The sequence below is a fragment of the Trichomonas vaginalis genome, chromosome IV (assembly GCF_026262505.1).
Source record: "Trichomonas vaginalis G3 chromosome IV, whole genome shotgun sequence".
Taxonomy (NCBI): Eukaryota; Parabasalia; order Trichomonadida; family Trichomonadidae; genus Trichomonas; species Trichomonas vaginalis.
This window is the reverse complement of record NC_067206.1, coordinates 38,959,518-38,979,817: the sequence shown is the minus strand read 5'-3', so window position 1 is coordinate 38,979,817 and position 20,300 is coordinate 38,959,518. Positions and strand designations below refer to the sequence as shown.

The window sequence follows — 20,300 nt, the reverse complement described above, 5'->3', positions numbered from 1 at the left end:
TCCAGTTTATAGGACCTCTCTCATATTCTATCTTGTCATATCTAAACTCATAGTCATGTATGTCCTCTAACCATCTCATAACGGTTTCCAAACCACTTTTATCGGATGTAAAGTAAAAGCATGGATGGTTATGTATAACGTCTAAAGTTTCTAAAGAGTCTCTCAAAGTCCAGTCTACTTGGTATTGAAAATCCCATGTGTTATAGAACGGCGGGTCCACTATAAAGAAAACATTTTCCTTGTCTTTATATTTTTCATACAACTCTGTCCAATGACATCTCACAAACTCTATACCCTCAATATATTTTTCTATGTCCTCTTTGAAAACATTTGTATAGTTAAGATATAAAACTTTTGACATAAGTGTTTCAATGTCATGAACTCTTATAGCACCACTATATAATAGTCTAGCAGATATACTATCCCAGTCTATATATTCTGCTTTTTTCAAAACCTCTCTCACAATATTTTTCTTATCTAATGGTATACGTTCCATCTTACCTATAGGTATCTTTTCTTTTAACTCTTTCAATATATTGTTTGTGTCTGGAATATGTTTGAGACGGTTCATATAGTTGTCGAAGTCATTGCATATAATCTTTGAGTCTGGGAATATTGTATGACATAAATGGGATATATAGAAACTTCCACCGAACAAATCTACAAATGTTAGACCATTCGGTAGTTTCTTAAGTTCTCTCAATATAATATCTTTACATCTACTCTTATTTCCAAAGAACGGTAACGGTGGTTTTGTAAAATTCATTTATATATAATAATAAAAATGTTTTTACCTGAAAAGTGACAGAAAAGTGACAAAACATGAAAACATATATAATTTGTGAAAAGTGAAACATTATATAATGTTTTCGACCCAGAAGACTAACAATTTCCGAATATAAACTTCATTTATACTAAACATCTTCAGGGCTAGAGGGCGCAACGCGCCTGGAAGCCCTCCGAATATAAACTTCATTTATACTAAACATCTTCAGGGCTAGAGGGCGCAACGCGCCTGGAGGCCCCACTACTTTTTTTTTTTTTTCTTTAAGGATACCCTTACATTGCGTAGTTAGAAAGAGAATATGATATTGTCATGATTGCTAAAGTTTTAGGCTCCAGAAATGAATATACATCAAACTGAAACAATTGATAAATTGAATGAACTTTTGAGAGGTTCTCAAATAAAAAAATTATCTAATTTTTTACAATATTACTATTATTTTATCCACATATGTATATATAGTAATTTGAGAAAACTTTTAGGAAAAAATAAGTTTAATAAAAATCTGAATTTTACTTGTTGTGGGATTGTTATTAATTGACACTCCAGACGTATTACTAATAGTTATGCGTATGCAATTAAAGTATTTCTGATGGACAAAATGTGAGATTTATATCAGATAATTCATTTCTACTATTAAGTTATTCATTTATGAGTTTGCACTTAGTCGCACTAAATAAATAACTATTAAAAATTGTTTTAATTAATTGACACCATATAATAGAGTGAATTTTGTTTGATCAAACAACAATAGATGATAGATATAAAGCCAAGAAACTTGCTATTAATATGTTCTACTTGCTATTTCAATGTAAGTATGATATTTTCTAAATGTTTCGTTCAGATAACTTAGATATATTAGTCAAAATTTGAAATTTTAATAGCACATATATTAAAAATAATTATTATTCATAAAAGATTAATGAAATAGTAAAAAAATCAATCAAATTATAAAAATACAACATTTAGAAGAATTCTTATTATCCTTCAAAAAGTCAGTATTTCTGCTGTAATTTTCTACAACATTGTAGTTATTGCACTTTGTCTATGGATTTGTATATATGTTATATATAAATTATATATCTAAACTGCCCATAAGTGCAATTTTTATATAAATTGTTTATTTCTTTAACAATTTCATATGAAATATGCTTTTTTAAGCGTATCAAAGCTGTGTTCTTAATGTGCATGGATATATCAAGAAAAATGTCGAAAAAAAATGTGAATTCACAAATTCACTGAATTTTCACCGTTTTTTGAATTTTGCTACAGCACTAATATTAAATAATACTAAAATATTCTGTCTTTGTAAAAGAATAAATTCTGACAAAAAGTGCTCGTTTAAATTTAATGATCATCTGTATGACTAAGTGGTAAAAAGTGTTTATGACCAAAAAAGGGTTACATGCTTAGTCTATTTTTCTGACAGGATACTCTAGATTTACATGATCTCTATTTCATATCTCCGTTTTTAGATTCTTCGACAGATTTTATGATAGATAACCAAGATTAACAAATTTCCGGCATGTTAATGAAGAAATCTGCAGCTACCCTCAATATTATTTCAATAATCAGTATCGTTTCTCTTACAATTTATTTTTTTCTCAATAATTTAACAAGAAATAACAATACACACTTGGTTTTACGTATAAAAGCTAAGTGTCGAACTTAATCAACTTTACTACTTAGCAAATGAATATTTTTGTGTTGCGAGTTCTGAATGCTGAAGTTTTAGATTTCTCTATAAATGATATCATTGCACTTACAATGTTGTTTCCAGCCTATCGCATAAATCATAGAAAATCCAAAAAAAAATAATAATAAGAAAAAATTCATGTCATGAAGTTCAAAAAATACGCGCGTAACATTAAAATTTGTTATGCATAATACATTTTAGCTATTATTGATTTTTTTTAATTTTCGAGAAATTGAATGGTGAGTCCGATAGAGAAATTTTTAAAAATCCTAGTGCCTCATAGAAGTAATTTCCCTCGTCTCCCATACTTCCAAATGTATGCATATGACATAAACTTTTATGCATTACACAAGTGGCCAATAATATCTATAGAGTAAAAAATTAGAAAATTTATTTTTTTATATGATAGTTATATTTCAGATTTGCGAGCGTAACTTTTTTCTCCATGGCATACTTGTTTTAAGAGCAAATGATCAAAATCGTCCTTCAATTATTGAAGGAGCTGATATCTTTTGAAAATTGAATTGAAAGGGTATTCAATTTTCAAATTTCCTCTCAATTTTGGAAACATATCAACTCTATGAATTAACAATTATGTGCCTTCACAGTTTATCAGTCATATAAGGTGCTTATAAAGAAAAAAGTTCAGCTCGCAAAATATGTTTTTATATAGATTTCACATAAAATAATTATGTAATTTCTAAAAAGAATATTTTTGTTCTTGAATATTAAAGTGTATTGTGGTTTAAAAAGTTTTAAATATGTTGCTAAAATTTCAGGTTTATAGCTCATGTCTAGCATGACTTCTTTGTATGCGCAAAAAATCTGACACGTAAGGGTATCCTTAAAAGAGAAAGAGGAGTAAAAAGAGGAAAGAGAAAAGAAAGAGAGAGAGAAAAAAAAAAGAGAAAGAAAGAAAAAAAAAAAGGACGGCGATAATTTTGTATTGTTTTGTTATTCGGCCCAAAAAATGGCGTATTATTCTATTTTTAAACGGTCATGGCGTAAAACCGTCGCATCCCTAGCATAAACTTTACAAAAATCCAAAAAAATTCGAAAACGAAAAATTCAAGACAAAAAACCTAGAGTATGAGACAGTATCGTTGGACAATGGCCGAAGCATAAGAATTCCCAAAGGTACATTCACTATTTTTGACAAGATTTTAAATTTTCATGGGGTTGTAAATCTTATAATAACTAGATGAATAAGGAATGAATCCCAGTATAATGTGCATCATTATATTAAACACTATATGTAAGGCTAATGATTCTATTAACACTTATGAAGATCTATAGTATTTGAGCAGATAAATTTGATAATTTCCAAAACTCTTATATTTCAAAATTAAAGTGTGCGAATGCATTTAAATGAGAGCAAAAAGAGATTGATGCTGTTAAAACTAGGTGTTAATTTGCATTTATTTCGCATCACAAGAACTACCCAGTAAATTCGGCTATCTTTCTTTGCAATTATTCTCCATTATACATATAATATAATGGTTAGGGTTTGAAGAAAAGTTACTAGAGAATTATTGACTTTTGAAATAATGCAGAATTTTACTTGAAGAAATCATTAATTTATGAGTTCCAAATTGCTAAGCATGACGAAGGATCATTAAATTTGCTACAATTAAATACACTTATTGCAGAATTAAGATTTTTGAAATTAAAAGTTTGAAATATTGCCTTTTTGAATAAAAATTTAAATTTTATTATATAATCATGATAATATCTTATAGAAATTAAAAGAAAATATTTTAAACCATTCAAATATTTTGAATGTCTTATCAATTTAAAATATTAAAAGATAGCTTGATTTTATCATCATTAGTTGTTATCAAAGTTTTCTTCTTTTGATGAACAACAGTAAATGATTTGTTAATTACTTGTCTTCCTTTTTCGCAGCAAAATCGAAAGTTATGATGATAATCTTGCTGTCAATTTTGAAACTCTCTGATTTACAAGTAAGCATTCCTTTGGAAAAGCAGTCCTATTCTGTTTTCAAGATATTTTAAAGCCTCCATTTCATACAATGCGCAGATCTATTCGAAATTGCAAGAACTCTCAAGAAAAATGCAGCAGCAAAGAAGATTCCATAGTTTCTAGCATCAAAAATTTACAACCTTAATACAACAGTGAAAGAGAAGCTCGAAAAGAAAATATTTACCCATAAAGCTGGAAACCATTCGATATCTACTATTGGATCTAATAAAAAGTTAATTATAACATATTTAACATGCTATTTGTTGACTTTGTTCCATTATATTATCATATATATCTTTTTGAAATCTAAAATATTTTTACGATTTTAACCATGTGTTGTTGAAACCATATATCAATCTTAGCTAAAGTATAGTTTATGAGTCTGTCACCATCTAACGTATGAATTTTCAAAAATGTCAAATATGTTCATTTTTTCTGTATATTCAGCCATAATTTCACGTTGTTATACTATTCAACTATTATTTAATATTTTTATCGATTTAAATATATGATGAGATGCTTAGTTCTCCTGGAAATCGATTTTTAATCGCAATTTTAACTTTCCAAAAAAAATTCAAAAATAAAAATCCCTCTCAATTTTCTAAGTTTTATAACTCGCCAAATCTCTAGCCAAATTTTTTTTGCCCGTATAAATATTGTTAGGCACTATATAGGGATGCTATTTATCCTATTTCATCCCATTTTACTGTTATCGCCTAGTGAATGTACCTTTGAATTCCCTAAATTTATAATCCTACATAAAGTTGGGAAAATGGGGGAAAGTTCATTATATCTTTTTTTTATGATAATGATTAATCTTATTTCGTTGGCTATTTAAGGATGCGGCGGATCGTCATATAAGAGTGGCATATGTCCTTTCATGGAGTACATTTTCAATAGATTAAAGATATGTTGCTTTTATTTTGTTTTGCGTTTCTTATTATCAAATTTGCATAGACGTTCATAGATCTACATAGGCTTTTATAGAATTACCATCTATGTATATAGTGTTTAATATGATGATGCAAATATCCATTGAAATTTTATTAAATCTGAAAAAGTACATTGAGTTATTAAATAATTTATTACCCCATCAATGTATACATTTATTTTTACTAGAAATGAACGATAAAAATTGTTATTTCCTATCTATTGCAGGAGAATTTTCAATTCGAAAAGTTTTGATTGATAAAATGCACTTACTTTGATTGTTGCAATCACAATTTAATCAATAGATTAAGAATTTCCAGTCCCATAAAGTCAAACTTGTCAAATTTGACAGTAAAATCTTATTGTAAACTTTTTAAAAAATCGGATCTGTAGAATTAAAAAAAAATATTAAAATGGGTTGCTGTGCCAATTGCACGCTATTTATTATTTCTTTCATAGCAACAGGTTTCATTGTAGCCACTAGTGCCTTGTGCCTTTATGTAATTAACAAGAATGACTTAAGTTCAATTGCTCCAACAAAAACGTTCCTTATTTCATCAATTGTAGTGTTTGGTGTTTCAGTTTTCATTCTTGCTTTCTCAATCTATGCCTCAATTTCAAAGAGAAGATGCCCAGCCTTCTTCTTAGGACTTTTCTTGCTCTTTTATGCTCTTTTCATCATTGGTATGATTGTTATTTATGTTGTATTTTATTCAAAACTGTTTGATGAATTAGGTAACCAATGGAACAAGCACAGAGGAGATGGAACACCAATTGGAAACGCCATCGACAACTACGAGAAAGATCATCACTGTTCATACTGGAATGAATCATCAGGCTCTTGCAAGCCTTTGGTCCAAAAGCTCATGAAAAAGGTTTCAATTTATTATTACTCAATTTTGGGATCTGTCGCATTATTCTTACTTATCGCCGTAATCATTGCATTCTGGAAGACTTGCCACAAAGAAGAAACTACAAGTGATAAACAAAACCCACTTTTGGAACAACCTTTGTCATATGGCTGGTAAATACCACTTATGTGAGTAAACGTATCTTATTATTTGCATATTTTTAATAATTTCCCATTATTTTTACCCATTTATTACAGCTAAATTTTTTCAAAAAATTTTTACATTCCAAATCTATAGTGAACTCTAAAAACTTTTGATATCTAGCATAAATAAATTTAGAAAATGAAATGATTTTAGCTAACCTTGAATAAGATCTGAATAAAAATATATCTTCCATGCAAGATTACAAAAGATATTTTAGATATTATTCTGTATAATAGCGCCTATGCAAAATCTTACTTGCTTCTGGCGAAACTCATATCTGATAATAATAATATGAAAGATGTCATGAATATTCTTATTGTTTCAAGATATTAAGAACAGAATTTACCCATAAATAACTTTATGAATCTCCAATTTTCGTTTTTAGGAGGAAATCCAAATATCATGAATGAATGGATTTGAAATATGAAGAATGCATTTTTTATGCAATTATTTCGCATAACATTGATTTCATTACATTCTTGGTGAATGATCACTAATTAAAGATTGAATTATATTATTGTGCATTGTATAATTAAGCATGGTTCATTTTTAATTTATTTAGATCAAACTAATGATTTTAGCAAATGTTTTGTTTATTCTCCTATGTTTGATATTCCATCCCTTTGCGAATATTTCCTTTCTTTTGGTGCAGATATCAATGAGAAATGGGAAAATGGATGAACGCCTCTTCATTATGCAGCAATTAAAAATATTAAAGAAGTTACTGAACTCTTTCTTTTGCATGGAGAAAATCGGCTGAATACCTCTTGAGTTAATCTTAGAAGCATAAATTGCTATGTTCCGCTGCACTGCTCCAATCAAGGTATGCATGATAAAATTCAAAGGGAGATTAGGGGCTTTAAAATGGCCTTAATTTTTGTAATTTTATGGTTAAAGAGTATCCCAACCTTTAAAAAAATCAATTCTTTAATCAAGCTTATAGTATCGACTTCTTCCTTCAAAAAAGGAGGGAAAAAAAGACAATTTTGTTAAATTTCGCCAACCCTAAAAAAATTTTGAAAATACTGTAATCAAGCTTCCACATTTCTCTTGCTTCGACTTCTTCCTTCAAAAAAGGAGGGAAAAAAGGACATTATACGTTTTAAAAATACAAATTTTGTTAAATTCCGCCAACCCTAAAAATATTTTGAAAATACTGTAATCAAGCTTCCACATTTCTCTTGCTTCGACTTCTTCCTTCAAAAAAGGAGGAAAAAAAAGGACATTATGCGTTTTTAAAAAGACAATTTTGTTAAATTTCGCCAACCCTAAAAATATTTTGAAAAAAATAAAAATAATTAATATAAATTCTTTAATCAAGCTTCCACATTTCTCTTGCTTCGACTTCTTCCTTCAAAATGAAATCTTTATCTAAAACTCTGACAGAAAGTTCTCCACAGATTGGGCAAGATCTAGATATGTATTCTGAGAGTAGTTTATTAGCCGATTCTGACTTTGCAGCCTTGGATGTCAATGAAATTAAGTTCAACATCTCAGGAGCAGTGTAAAAGAGGTTCATATTTGAAAGCAAGCACTTTATATGGACAGTATGATAGCATGGGAATACCAAGAACCTGTCTTTGTAAATCGATTGTTTGCATAAAGCGCATTGTTGTAATGGATCGAGTTCTACACGTAGTTGTGTTCCGCGCGATATAAGTTCTCTTTGTGATGATGCTCTGTTGATAAATTGGTCGATACGATGTACTGCGGCTGAGTTATCTGTCTGATATTCTTTAATTGCGTTAAGAATTGTTGACTGGAAGCTATCAATACTCATATTCTCAGGCATAATTGGGAATATATCATCTAATGTCAATACGCAGCTTGTAACTGCTGTTTCAAGTAGAGTTCTCCAGCCATCTGACTCATCCGATGCATTGTCCTTCTTCTTCATGTTGGAAGTGGTCTCCAAAGCCCTCAGCCAGCACTCGCGACGGTCTTCGGCATCGTTAAGAAGTGATGTCAAAAGATCCAAAACTGGTCTGATGGATTTCTCCTTGTTTGCAGCGATAACTGAGTACGTGACTGCAAGGTAATGACGATCGAAGAGGTGGGCGCAGAACTGGGAAGCTAATGTTTCCATTCCGCGGCGCTTTAACCAGCGAAGTAAGAAATCGTGAGGTAATTTGAGCCATTGAGAGTTCTTGTAGTAATCTTCCATCTTCTGTTGGTCGTTAGTACGTGCGAGAAGTATGTAATAGAGATTCCTTTGAGCATTTGAGTGAGTTCCGCCATCTTTGCCTCTCGTGTACATTTTCTCCATAATTGGTTGAAGGAGATTGACTGCTTCCATGTCCATGGGCTCAGCAAAGATGATATCGCAAATGGCCGGGAAAATTGGATCGCAAGTTGGTCTACGGTTAAATGTACGCCAATTGCGCATAATAAACTTCATGAATGAAAGTGGGAATGATTTGAATAGGATTTGTTGCTCGTTAAGTGGTATGTTGCAGATCAAATTCATTAATCTGTTGAATTCGTCAATTGTAATGGCTGCGTAGTTGCAATACTCGAAATAAAGTCTGAGGTATTCTGTGTAATCACCAAAAATCAAGTAACACTCACGTAGAAGTGTCAAAAAGTTGCATTCGCGAATACTTTTATATAAAACTCTTTTTTCGATGAAATCTTTGTTTTGCTTGACAAAGTCAATGAATTTGGCAATTAATGGCTCGCGGTCGGCTGGTGATAAAACTAGATATTGAGGTAATAAAATATTGACGTAAAGATTGCAAATTACTTTCTTTCTTGGAGCGTCACTCATGTACACTTCCTTAATGAGTAAGTTGAAGTACTCAATAAGTGCTTCTGGACAGTTTGACAGGTATAAATAACTTTGATTGAAAGGAACGCCTGAGTTTAGAAGCTGGCGAGCAGCATTACCATACTGACCGGTGGCAAGGAACTCCTGGATCAGTGGGCATTTGAAATTGCCGACTCTCTGAGGGATCAGGAGATTTCTTTTCAGCATTTTATCTTCCCCCTGTCGTTTGTTTATTTCATTGCCGATGCAGCCCCTCAAAATTTTCTTATTGTTTTTTACATCTATATTTTCAAGAATAATCTGTCTATTCAACTAAGTAATTAGATTTTAAATGAAATTATATCATAGAACGAAAATAGATTTTGAAGATTATAAGAGCAGAAAAAATCTCATTACTTCTTCAATATCCAATCGAACTAGAAATAAACAAATTTTTAAGATTATTTTCAAATTATTAAACAAACAAAGAAAGAATTAATTAAATACAAATTAAATCGGACTTCTTACAAAGTTAGTTGAGAGTTCTTTAATAATTTATATTGTGATAATATTATATCTCAACAACTACATACAACATAAATTAGAGATATTAAGGGTGCCCTATAACGATAATGTAAACATCACAAAATTAACCTTATTAGAACTCGAATGAATGGATTATCCAGATTCTAGTTCTCAATATAATAGCCTTAAAAGTGCTTTTCTGAGGGTGGTTTATCGTCTATAGGGCACCCTTAATCAACCCAAATATTAGAATTTTTTTTCCTTCGATAATACCAGAAAAATAAAATATATAGGTACGGGAAAAAGGTGTATTCGCCCCCCAAAATTAGGGAAGGAAAAGTTTTTTTGGAACTATGATTATACCAATAATATTCATATTTTATACATATCTTTATTATTTACTGACCAAATAAAAATTTATATGTACGTTAAAAGACGATAAAATTTTTTATTTTTGAAATATAAAATTCGATTTTCTCAAGAACCAACAAAGAAACATTCACAAAATTTTAATAATAATATAAGTATAATATTTACTATTTATTGGTGTTATTATCTTTTTCTAAAAACTTTCACTTCCCCTATTTTGGGGGGCGAATACACCTTTTTCCCGCGAATACACCTTTTTCCCGTACCTATATATCTCATAACATTATTTTTTGACACCGTCTGAAATAAGAAATTCTGCAATATTAAGTGCGGTTTTTCCATATTTAGCTTTTTCTTTGATATTTGCACCATGTGAAATAAGATAATAAATTTCAAGATAAAGTACAAATTTTTAGCAAATTGAATGTTTTTACTGGCTTTTATTTAAAAGTTATTCAGTTAACCCAAGATTTACTGCTCAATTCCATGATTTTTAACCCAATATGATTAAGATTTTGGATTTTATCTGATTTTGTGCTAAATTTCTACAAGACTGATTCTAACATATCTAATGCGATGGGTAGTTATCCTTCAAAAGTTTAGTTCTCATTATTTAACTCAAAAGACAAATCTCTGCTCATTGACTCAATTCACGTGATTTTGTGCTCATATTTAATGAAAAATGAACAACATGTTTTATCTACATAACAGTATCATCACATTTCTTATTGAGAAGTTCATTACATGTCTAACTAATCTTGCTAAGATGCTTTCTGAATTTTACATACTTTCAGACAATCTTTTTGGGTTTTCCCAATGCAAATTAATTTTCTTTATGATACGCAAGCAGGATCCGCACCTACCTTCAAGGTTTGCCTTGAAATTTATAAGATGATATTTGAATATGATATTCAGAGCACAGAATTCCTTTCTTAATGGATTAATGGTATCAGGAAAATATTAGTCCAGGATATTTGGATTGATCAATCGAATTTTGTAGGAATGCTACATATTACAAATATATTTGCATAAAAAATTTTCAACGAGTTCATCAATATACTTCAGAATCCTTCCAATTAAGTCCATTTGTTGCTATTATTAATTATTTGTTATATCTATTTAGAGTTAATACACTGTTTTTGCCTAATGTTTTAATCATAAATAACTCAAAGATTTCGATAATGAATGGATTCTCACATGAATTCATCTCAGTACTGTAGGAAAAGTCTTTTATTTGAGAAGTTGGAAAATTCACAGATTTGATTGCTAATGTATTAATTGATACAATTATTAAAATACGTGGATAGAAATATGATTAAGTAAAAAAATTGAAGATTTCATTTAATAATAAGTCAACTTGTTTCAATACAGAGAAAACGTTGATTTGAATTTTCCTGAAAATGAATATGGAATCTATTTTTCAATCAAAATATATTTTAAATGATTGTTTGGCAATTGTTTCTTTTATCAACAAGGACAAATGAGACTTCCCCGAAAGAATCAAGGCACTTGAACAGTATTTTGGTGATTTATAAGATTTCTTCATATCAAAGATATTTTTTATTTAAGGATAAGCACCTTATATGACTGATAAACTGTGAAGGCACATAATTGTTAATTCATAGAGTTGATATGTTTCCAAAATTGAGAGGAAATTTGAAAATTGAATACCCTTTCAATTCAATTTTCAAAAGATATCAGCTCCTTCAATAATTGAAGGACGATTTTGATCATTTGCTCTTAAAACAAGTATGCCATGGAGAAAAAAGTTACGCTCGCAAATCTGAAATATAACTATCATATAAAAAAATTAAATTTCTAATTTTTTACTCTATAGATATTATTGGCCACTTGTGTAATGCATAAAAGTTTATGTCATATGCATACATTTGGAAGTATGGGAGACGAGGGAAATTACTTCTATGAGGCACTAGGATTTTTAAAAATTTCTCTATCGGACTCACCATTCAATTTCTCGAAAATTAAAAAAAATCAATAATAGCTAAAATGTATTAATTTATATATAAATATAACATATATACAAATCCATAGACAAAGTGCAATAACTACAATGTTGTAGAAAATTACAGCAGAAATACTGACTTTTTGAAGGATAATAAGAATTCTTCTAAAAATACTGAAAATTAACATATTTCTGTACTCAATTTAGAAGTTATGATTTGGTGTTAGGTTTTTATGCCCCAAAATCTAGATTTTTGTGACATCAAATCTTATTAGTGGATAAATCAAAGACTGTCATTTTGAAATAAGCTCATATCAATAAATATCCATTTAAAAGCCTTATTGTAATATGTAACTAGCAAAAAGCCTAATATTTATCAAAATTAATCAAATCCTTTATCGCGTGAACCCCTCATATTATTGGAAAATAAATAGCGAAAACATGTAGAGCTGCTATGTTCTCAAGTGTATGCTGATTTTTGGATTATTTCATGAAAACTAATGGCGGGATATCTTGCATTATTTAAAAAAATTGAACTATGCAAAAATAAATAGTATTATATTTTTTCTCATGAAATGCTATTATGAGACAACCATAAAAAACCATATGTTGTATTTTTATAATTTGATTGATTTTTTTTTACTATTTCATTAATCTTTTATGAATAATAATTATTTTTAATATATGTGCTATTAAAATTTCAAATTTTGACTAATATATCTAAGTTATCTGAACGAAACATTTAGAAAATATCATACTTACATTGAAATAGCAAGTAGAGCATATTAATAGCAAGTTTCTTGGCTTTATATCTATCATCTATTGTTGTTTGATCAAACAAAATTCACTCTATTATATGGTGTCAATTAATTAAAACAATTTTAATAGTTATTTATTTAGTGCGAATAAGTGCAAACTCATAAATGAATAACTTAATAGTAGAAATGAATTATCTGATATAAATCTCACATTTTGTCCATCAGAAATACTTTAATTGCATACGCATAACTATTAGTAATACGTCTGGAGTGTCAATTAATAACAATCCCACAACAAGTAAAATTCAGATTTTTATTAAACTTATTTTTTCCTAAAAGTTTTCTCAAATTACTATATATACATATGTGGATAAAATAATAGTAATATTGTAAAAAATTAGATAATTTTTTTATTTGAGAACCTCTCAAAAGTTCATTCAATTTATCAATTGTTTCAGTTTGATGTATATTCATTTCTGGAGCCTAAAACTTTAGCAATCATGACAATATATTCATCGTTATGGTCAATTAAATCATGATCTTATTAAATTTGGATCTTTTAATAATAATATAAAATATGAACATCGAAGTTATATTCAAACTATTTCAATGTGTTGTTTTATTCATGCATTATAATATATTCAATCCCCAAATTCACTTTTGATTATCAATTAAATATAAGTGATTCTATTTTTAGAATAGAACGTTTTAATGTCTATCCCGATTAATCGGGATAAAATTGAATGAGTTGATCCCAATTTCCCGATCAATCCCGATGCCAAAAGATAAGTCGTATTATCCTGATCAGAACGATAGAATAAGGTTTCCTCCGAATTCTGATCTTACTTTTATTTTCTGAATTTTAAACAGCTTTTTATACTCTAGAAAATCAACCTAACACAGATTCATGGAATTTTTACTTTTCTCGGAGTCATATCACAAGTAATGGAGGAACAATTAGTGGAAATGTTGCTGTTTCCAGTTGTCTTTTCGAAAAACTCGAATCGAGTGCAATCATATGTAGTCAGAGTGGTTCCAATATCCTTATTGAATCATGTAAATTTAATCAAATTAGTTCGCCAATGTGTGGTGCATCAATTTCAATTGATTGTGATAGTTGTTTAATTATTTTAAATAAAATATGTATAATTGATTCTATGTCACTTCAAGGAGGAAATGCATATTATATCGGAGGTTCAACATGCAGAGGCTGTCTTATTTCTGTAACGCAATGCAATAGACAAATTGGATATCATACTGTTTGGACAGAAAATGGACGTCCTTCATTTTACCATATAAATATTTCTAATAGTGCAGGATATTGTATCGGTACTAGAATTGATTCAATATCATCAAATTCTGATGTGATTAAATTTGGAGCTTTTGTTGAGAATATTAATAGTAATAGTAATTCTTACATACATTATCATCTATTCTATATTCAAAGCATTTCAATGTGTAATTATATTCAAACAACTTGCTATGGTTTAGTAATCAGAAATGGTTATCAATTAAATATTAATGATTCTATTTTTAGAATTCAAAATCATGGGTCAGAGGTACTAGATGGTGCATTTCTCATAAATTGTAACATAAACGGGCAAATATTTAATTATGATATTCATAATCATGATGATTCAAATTGGGACCAGATTTTCAAAAATGAGATCGATGAATGTGTTGAACAATATTAGAATAGGCGTCTTTACCTTTCCATTTCGCATTTGGCTTTTTTTTCTGTATGTGTATGAAAGCATTTTTGACAAAGGGCATTGAATTTGGATTCAAGTAATGAATACTATAAAGTGGTGTTTGAGATGTAAGTCCATAAATTAATAATGATGTGTTCCAAGATCTATCAAATTTGTGATCAATATATACTTCAAACATTCCCGGATAATATGATCATCATACACAAATAATTGAGATACTATTTCCTGTTTCATTAAGTTCAATCTTATCAAAACATTTTGAGTCTTGATTCTTATTTTAAGTCGTATCATAATATTCCAGTTTTGAATCTAATTTTTGAATTCCTATTAAGAGAAACTCAGAGTCATTAAAGAAACAATTATAAACTTGAATGAAGAAGTTCTTATTGGGAAGTAACATTCTCCACTAACTGGAATTGGATATTTGTTCAATTATCTTACTATTAAAATCTTGGGTTCATCACATTCAATTTTGAATTGCTTATAAACTCTCTTTACAATCCCCATCCCCAATTTCATTTCTTCATGGATCTCAATAACAAAAAATGCTGCATGTGTTCTAACAAATGAAACTAAGTAAATTAGTAAAGACGATACAATACTGTCATCTTTTCTTTGTAGAAAACACGTTAAATCATTACCTGAATAAAGATCCCACTAACACCATGTAGAAATGTACTACACCATTATGTTTGATAGCAAATTTGGAGTCTTCTGACGGCACGATGAATGTTTGAACTTCTGTAAAGTCAACAAAAAGATGGCCAGATAATTTTGATAATTCTTTTTCCCATTCTTGTTCAATTGATAATTTCTAATGACATCTCTAATGTTAATGTCGAGTTTATCATTGAGTAAATCGTAAGTAACTGTAATTTCAATGTGTTCACCATATTGTCAACCGAATTTCTTGTTATTTATAAAATATGATAATTCGTTTTTCTAACCATACTATTATTGATACCTGTTGTATGTTTTGATAATTTATTATAGTTTTGGTCAATGATTCTTTATTATGGAATCAAAATATAGTAGGATTTCCTCATTTGCTTAAATTATTTGATATTTCATATTTTACATATGGTACTAAATACAATTATATTCAAAGAACGAAAAAAGCCGAATAGCTTAATGGAAAGTAACCGCTATTTGAAAAATGTCATCGCCCCTCGCAAATGACGAGAGCAGGGACCTAATTGAAAACCTGAGAAGTGAAGTATTAAATGAGCGCCTTAATGCTGTCCAGTCACTAAAAATTATTTCAAAAACATTAGGCCCAGAAAGATCTCGCTCAGAATTACTACCGTATATTGCCGAAACAATCGACAACACCGAGGAGGTTTGGATGCGTGTTGCAGAGCAGCTACCTCAAATTCTTGAAGAAATTGGTGGATCTCAGCATGTCTCTGTAATTCTTACATTACTCAAGCAAATCTGCGAAATTGAAGATGCCAAAGTCCAAGAAACAGCTACGAAATCTTTTATCTCGTTATCTCACAAGGCTACTCCGGAAGAACTTTCAGAATTTTTCTTCCCAGTTCTTAAAGAGATGTGCGAAGACACATGGCACCCACTCAGATCAGCCGCAGCTACAATATTAGGCGCAACATTTTCGTTATATCCCGATTCTCTTCATAAAAAACTCGGATTATTCTTCCCATCAATTTCTGTCGATCAAATGACAATTGTCCGCAGATCATTAGCTACAGCACTTCCTATATTTATTACAACAGCGCAAACTCAAGAACAATTCGATATTATCGAAAGATTAATCACAACATTATCCGACGATCTCTCTCATGCAGTCCTTATCGAACTCCCACTCGCTCTGTCATTTTTACCACCAACAATGTCAGAATTAAAAATTAATTCTACGAAAAGGATCTTTGCAAGCCCTCGCTGGCAGGCACGTGCAGTTTTAGCTGATTCTCTTGCTAAAATTTTCATTGATGGACCACCTCCAGCTGACGTTGTCAAAGGAATTGCAGATCCAGCATCAATCGACGCAGCAGTAGAGGTTCGCGCATCAATAGCACGTTCGTTACCATTTATTTACGACTCTGGTGCATATTCTCTTGATGAATTTGCCAAATTCGCAACAGCAATCGCATCAGATAAAAATACTTCAGTTAGATCAGCCGTAGCCAAGAGTATTGGTGATATTAGCGGTGCCCCTGAATCCCTGTGCTCTCCATTGCTCTCTTTACTCCTCGAAGACGGTGATAATAACGTCAAATTAGCTGCATTGACATCTGTTGCCAAAACAGGCTATGCAGTTAGTGCTGCTGCCAAACATATCGGAAACCTTATTAAATTCAGTCCTTGGAGGACACAGCTCCCAATTCCAGGCATAATTCCCGAAATTGCACGAACAACAGACGTCCAGTACTTCACTGACAACTTCATACCTCTCGTCATAAAGCTCATGACAAACGAGAGCTCCGACGTCAGGAAGAACATGGTGAAAGCTCTGCCGCTGATTTCGGAAATTTACGGCCAAGACTGGAAAATTACAACATTCGCGCCTCTCTTCGAGCAGACATTCGATACAAAGGACTACCAGGTAAGACAGACAGTCATTCAGGCAATTTTCGCTCTGAAAATTGTAGATAGATGCTCCGGAGTCATCGAAAAGGCAATTTTGGACCCTGTTTCGAATGTAAGGATCGTGTTGGCCAGAGAGGCAAGCGCAGCAAAGACCGTCCATATTACCGAAAGACTGATGAAGGATTCTGATAATGATGTTGCTTATTATGCTGGAAAGCGTGAATAAAATTTCTTTTTTGATATGATTTTTTATAAATTAATATTCTTTTTTAAGTTTTTCTGTTTAAATTTTAGATAATTTTTTCTTATTTTACTTATTTTACTTATAACTTGGTACTCATTTACTATGCTTTTGATTATTCACATATATTCATTCTGTATTGATTCTAATTGAAAAAAATAACATATTTCTTTTAAATATACACTAAATATAGCTTCATTTATATAAAAAAACTATATATTTAAACGAAAATGCAACTAATTGACTTAGTGTTCAATTAATATTGTATTAAATAAACAATAAACACTAAATTTAAATTCAATTAACTAAACAAAGTGTAAATTGGTTTGATATAGACAGATTAATAGCGACTTGTTTGAGAGTACTAGTTGATGGATTTCTCATTTGAGTGATCTCTCAGTGCAATATGCAGTTAAAATGATGTTGATTTTTACTATTCCTATAAGCATTCTTCTTTCTTGATATAGGTATGTTTTCATACGGTATAAATATACATTAATCCATATAGGTACATATTTCCATAGGAAATTTCTATTTATAACTATTAGATAAAAAGATTGCCGCACTAATAACAATCATGTAAATTGAAAGTCTTCTCAAAATTGAGAAGGATCCTCTACAAAGAATTAAAATGCATCAAAATTTCTCACACAGTTTTATAAATTTAAATGTGTAAAATTATGAAATTTTCCATATTTTCGTCATAACCGCAGTTGAAATTTTGTAATGTCAGGAGTTCGCTCGAATTCGTTTTCTTCTCAGTCATTTGAAGACTGGCGGGACATAAATTTCGACATCGTGCAGCATCTTGACTTTTTTCAGCAACCGAAATCTTCAAGTGCGACATTATTGAGGCAATTTCAAGTAAAAAAGGCAGCCATGCATCAACGCGCGTTAGAATCTCTAAAAAACTATAATATAAGCGTTGACCAAGCAGAAACTGCAGCAGAAAAGCTAAAACAGCAAATTGAAGCAAATCCACCTGTCACTCAGACTAGTATTGATTTTGATAACAACAACGATATAATGAAATTACGACAATTACAGTTCTTGAAGAAATACGCTTGGAAAAATCAATTAAAGCAACAACAAAAAATTATAATGTTTTTTGCAACGAAAAAAGCACAAATACAGCGACTAACACAATTCCTTCTTGGAAAGTCTGTTCCATCCCTTCTTGCTATTAAAATTAAAGACTCCTTTTACGAAATGGACCCTGGCGAAAATAAATATCAGAAACGAAACGAAATAATACACACAAAAATTAAACTAATGAAACAGGAATTAAGTAAAGTACCTTATCCTCTCTGGGTTACGAATTTCGAAGAATTTTTCTCAAAACTTGTAAATCAAGCAGCTCAAGTCATAGATCCGGAATTATTCTATTTCGGATTCATACCAGATGAGATAAACATATCCCGCTACTTATTTTCTTCGAATTCTAAGAACGGACGCGCAATAGATTATTTTATCGCATTAAACTCACAGAATTCATTTTCCGAGTTCTCAGATAAAATCATTGAATTCTGTGCCGCTCTAGTACCTCAGCAAGCTTGTACTACGCCTAAAGATCAGTCGATATCTTTATTACTCTTCTTCAGAGCGATCATGGATAGAGTTTACGAGACCAATACAGCTTTATTTAGTACCAGCGAATTTTACGCCAAATACCCAGAAATACATTCTACGAAAATGTCAGGAATGACATTGCCAAAAGGGATGTCTCCTCCAGGCGATATGGAAGAATCAGCCAGGGAGTGCTTCTTGAGGGCTCCGTTGTATAGAAAGGCCTCGGAGACTTTTCTTTTGTCATTTTTCACCGTTAATCCGATTGACGGCTTATATTATATACATGTAACGATGTCTGATATCCATCGCGCTGCTATATCAGCACTGGTTGGTCATGAACCAACTCCGGATGAATTAAAACAGATTCTCGGGTTCGATGACTTATTTAGCCTGTTTTTCGGCGTTCTACTGGCTTCGGATTGCCCGGATCCGTTCCAGGTGCATTCTATGATGAAGACGTTCGCGCCGAAATCCTGTTTATCTCCTATGTTTGAATACGCAAATGCAAATTTAGAAGCGTTAGTTTTGCATTGCGGAAAGTTATGTGCTTGAAATCTATATATTATATTATTAAAATAATGTACGTATTTATTATTTTCTCTCAAAATTCAAAAAATAATTTTTTATTTTTCAGTTTTCATCTTAAAATAATCATCCTTTCTGATATAAAACTAATACTAACTCTCAAATTGAGTTCAGAGAAACTTAATAAGAAAATAAAATCGAAGTTAGATTTTATTACTTTAAATCAAAGTTTACTATATTGACAAAATTAATATTTTGGAATTCGAGGTTCTTGGCCATAATTTCTCCAAAAGAAATCTCAAATGATAATTTTTCATTAAATTTAGATCAGATTTATCATTTGATATTTGTATTTTGATTTAATTTTGCTCAGAACAAACGAATTCGAAAAACTTTTAATAAAGAAAGAAAATTTGTAAAAAAAAAATCAAACTTAAAATTTACTCGAGGTTAATCTTGATCTCGCGCTTCTTTGTTTTTGGAATTGTGATTGTTAAGAGGCCTTCGTTGAGAGCAGCGGAGATTTTTTCAGCATCACCGTCCTTTGGAATGCTCCATCTGCTTTCAATCTTACCATAGAGGCGGCCTGTATCGATTTTTCTGTAGTCTTTGTTTGGTGCCTTCTTCTCTGCCTTAACTGAAATAATATTTTCTGCAATGTCGATGTTGACATCCTTCTTGGCAATGCCAGGAAGTTCGATGTTGATAAGATAGTTTGCAGCACCCTCAAATGAGTCAGAAGGAACTGTGATTGGAACTGAATTGCTCATTCTAATTCAAATGTCACCTTTTTGATTTTATCAAATTTTGTCACTTTTATATAATTGGTTTGATCGCATCAAAATACAAGAGCTCAAAAAACGCATGTCACGGTTTCCTATTAGAATCAGATTATGA

General features: G+C 30.6%; 5 protein-coding genes across 5 annotated transcripts, besides 5 other annotated features; 3 read left to right on the top strand and 2 right to left on the bottom strand.

Moving 5' to 3' along the window:
* Window positions 1-3,613: 3,613 nt before the first annotated feature.
* Window positions 3,614-5,197: a mobile genetic element.
* A 229-nt stretch (window positions 5,198-5,426) lies between these two features.
* Window positions 5,427-5,493: a mobile genetic element.
* Window positions 5,494-5,789: 296 nt separating this feature from the next.
* TVAGG3_0247110 (uncharacterized protein) lies at window positions 5,790-6,639 on the top strand (the record flags this gene model as incomplete). Its single annotated transcript, XM_001307551.2, has 1 exon — window positions 5,807-6,421. One exon carries the CDS (start codon window positions 5,807-5,809, stop codon window positions 6,419-6,421), a length of 615 nt encoding a protein of 204 aa, XP_001307552.1.
* Window positions 6,640-7,756: 1,117 nt separating this feature from the next.
* On the bottom strand, window positions 7,757-9,434 carry TVAGG3_0247100 (notochord cell vacuolation; the record flags this gene model as incomplete). The annotated part of the gene is made up of 1 exon (XM_001307550.2): window positions 7,761-9,422. The coding sequence occupies one exon, from the start codon at window positions 9,420-9,422 to the stop codon at window positions 7,761-7,763; it is 1,662 nt and encodes a 553-aa protein (XP_001307551.1).
* Window positions 9,435-9,809: 375 nt separating this feature from the next.
* Window positions 9,810-9,949: a mobile genetic element.
* Window positions 9,915-9,949: a terminal%2Cinverted (terminal inverted repeat of Kolobok-5_TV transposon ID:TVAGG3_0247090).
* Window positions 9,950-13,523: 3,574 nt separating this feature from the next.
* Window positions 13,524-13,589: a mobile genetic element.
* Window positions 13,590-15,664: 2,075 nt separating this feature from the next.
* TVAGG3_0247070 (meiotic spindle elongation) lies at window positions 15,665-17,358 on the top strand (the record flags this gene model as incomplete). The annotated part of the gene is made up of 1 exon (XM_001307549.1): window positions 15,678-17,294. The coding sequence occupies one exon, from the start codon at window positions 15,678-15,680 to the stop codon at window positions 17,292-17,294; it is 1,617 nt and encodes a 538-aa protein (XP_001307550.1).
* A 659-nt stretch (window positions 17,359-18,017) lies between these two features.
* On the top strand, window positions 18,018-19,518 carry TVAGG3_0247060 (uncharacterized protein; the record flags this gene model as incomplete). The annotated part of the gene is made up of 1 exon (XM_001307548.1): window positions 18,036-19,430. One exon carries the CDS (start codon window positions 18,036-18,038, stop codon window positions 19,428-19,430), a length of 1,395 nt encoding a protein of 464 aa, XP_001307549.1.
* Window positions 19,519-19,788: 270 nt separating this feature from the next.
* Window positions 19,789-20,189, bottom strand: TVAGG3_0247050 (HSP20-like chaperones family; the record flags this gene model as incomplete). Its single annotated transcript, XM_001307547.2, has 1 exon — window positions 19,844-20,173. One exon carries the CDS (start codon window positions 20,171-20,173, stop codon window positions 19,844-19,846), a length of 330 nt encoding a protein of 109 aa, XP_001307548.1.
* Between the last annotated feature and the right edge of the window lie 111 nt (window positions 20,190-20,300).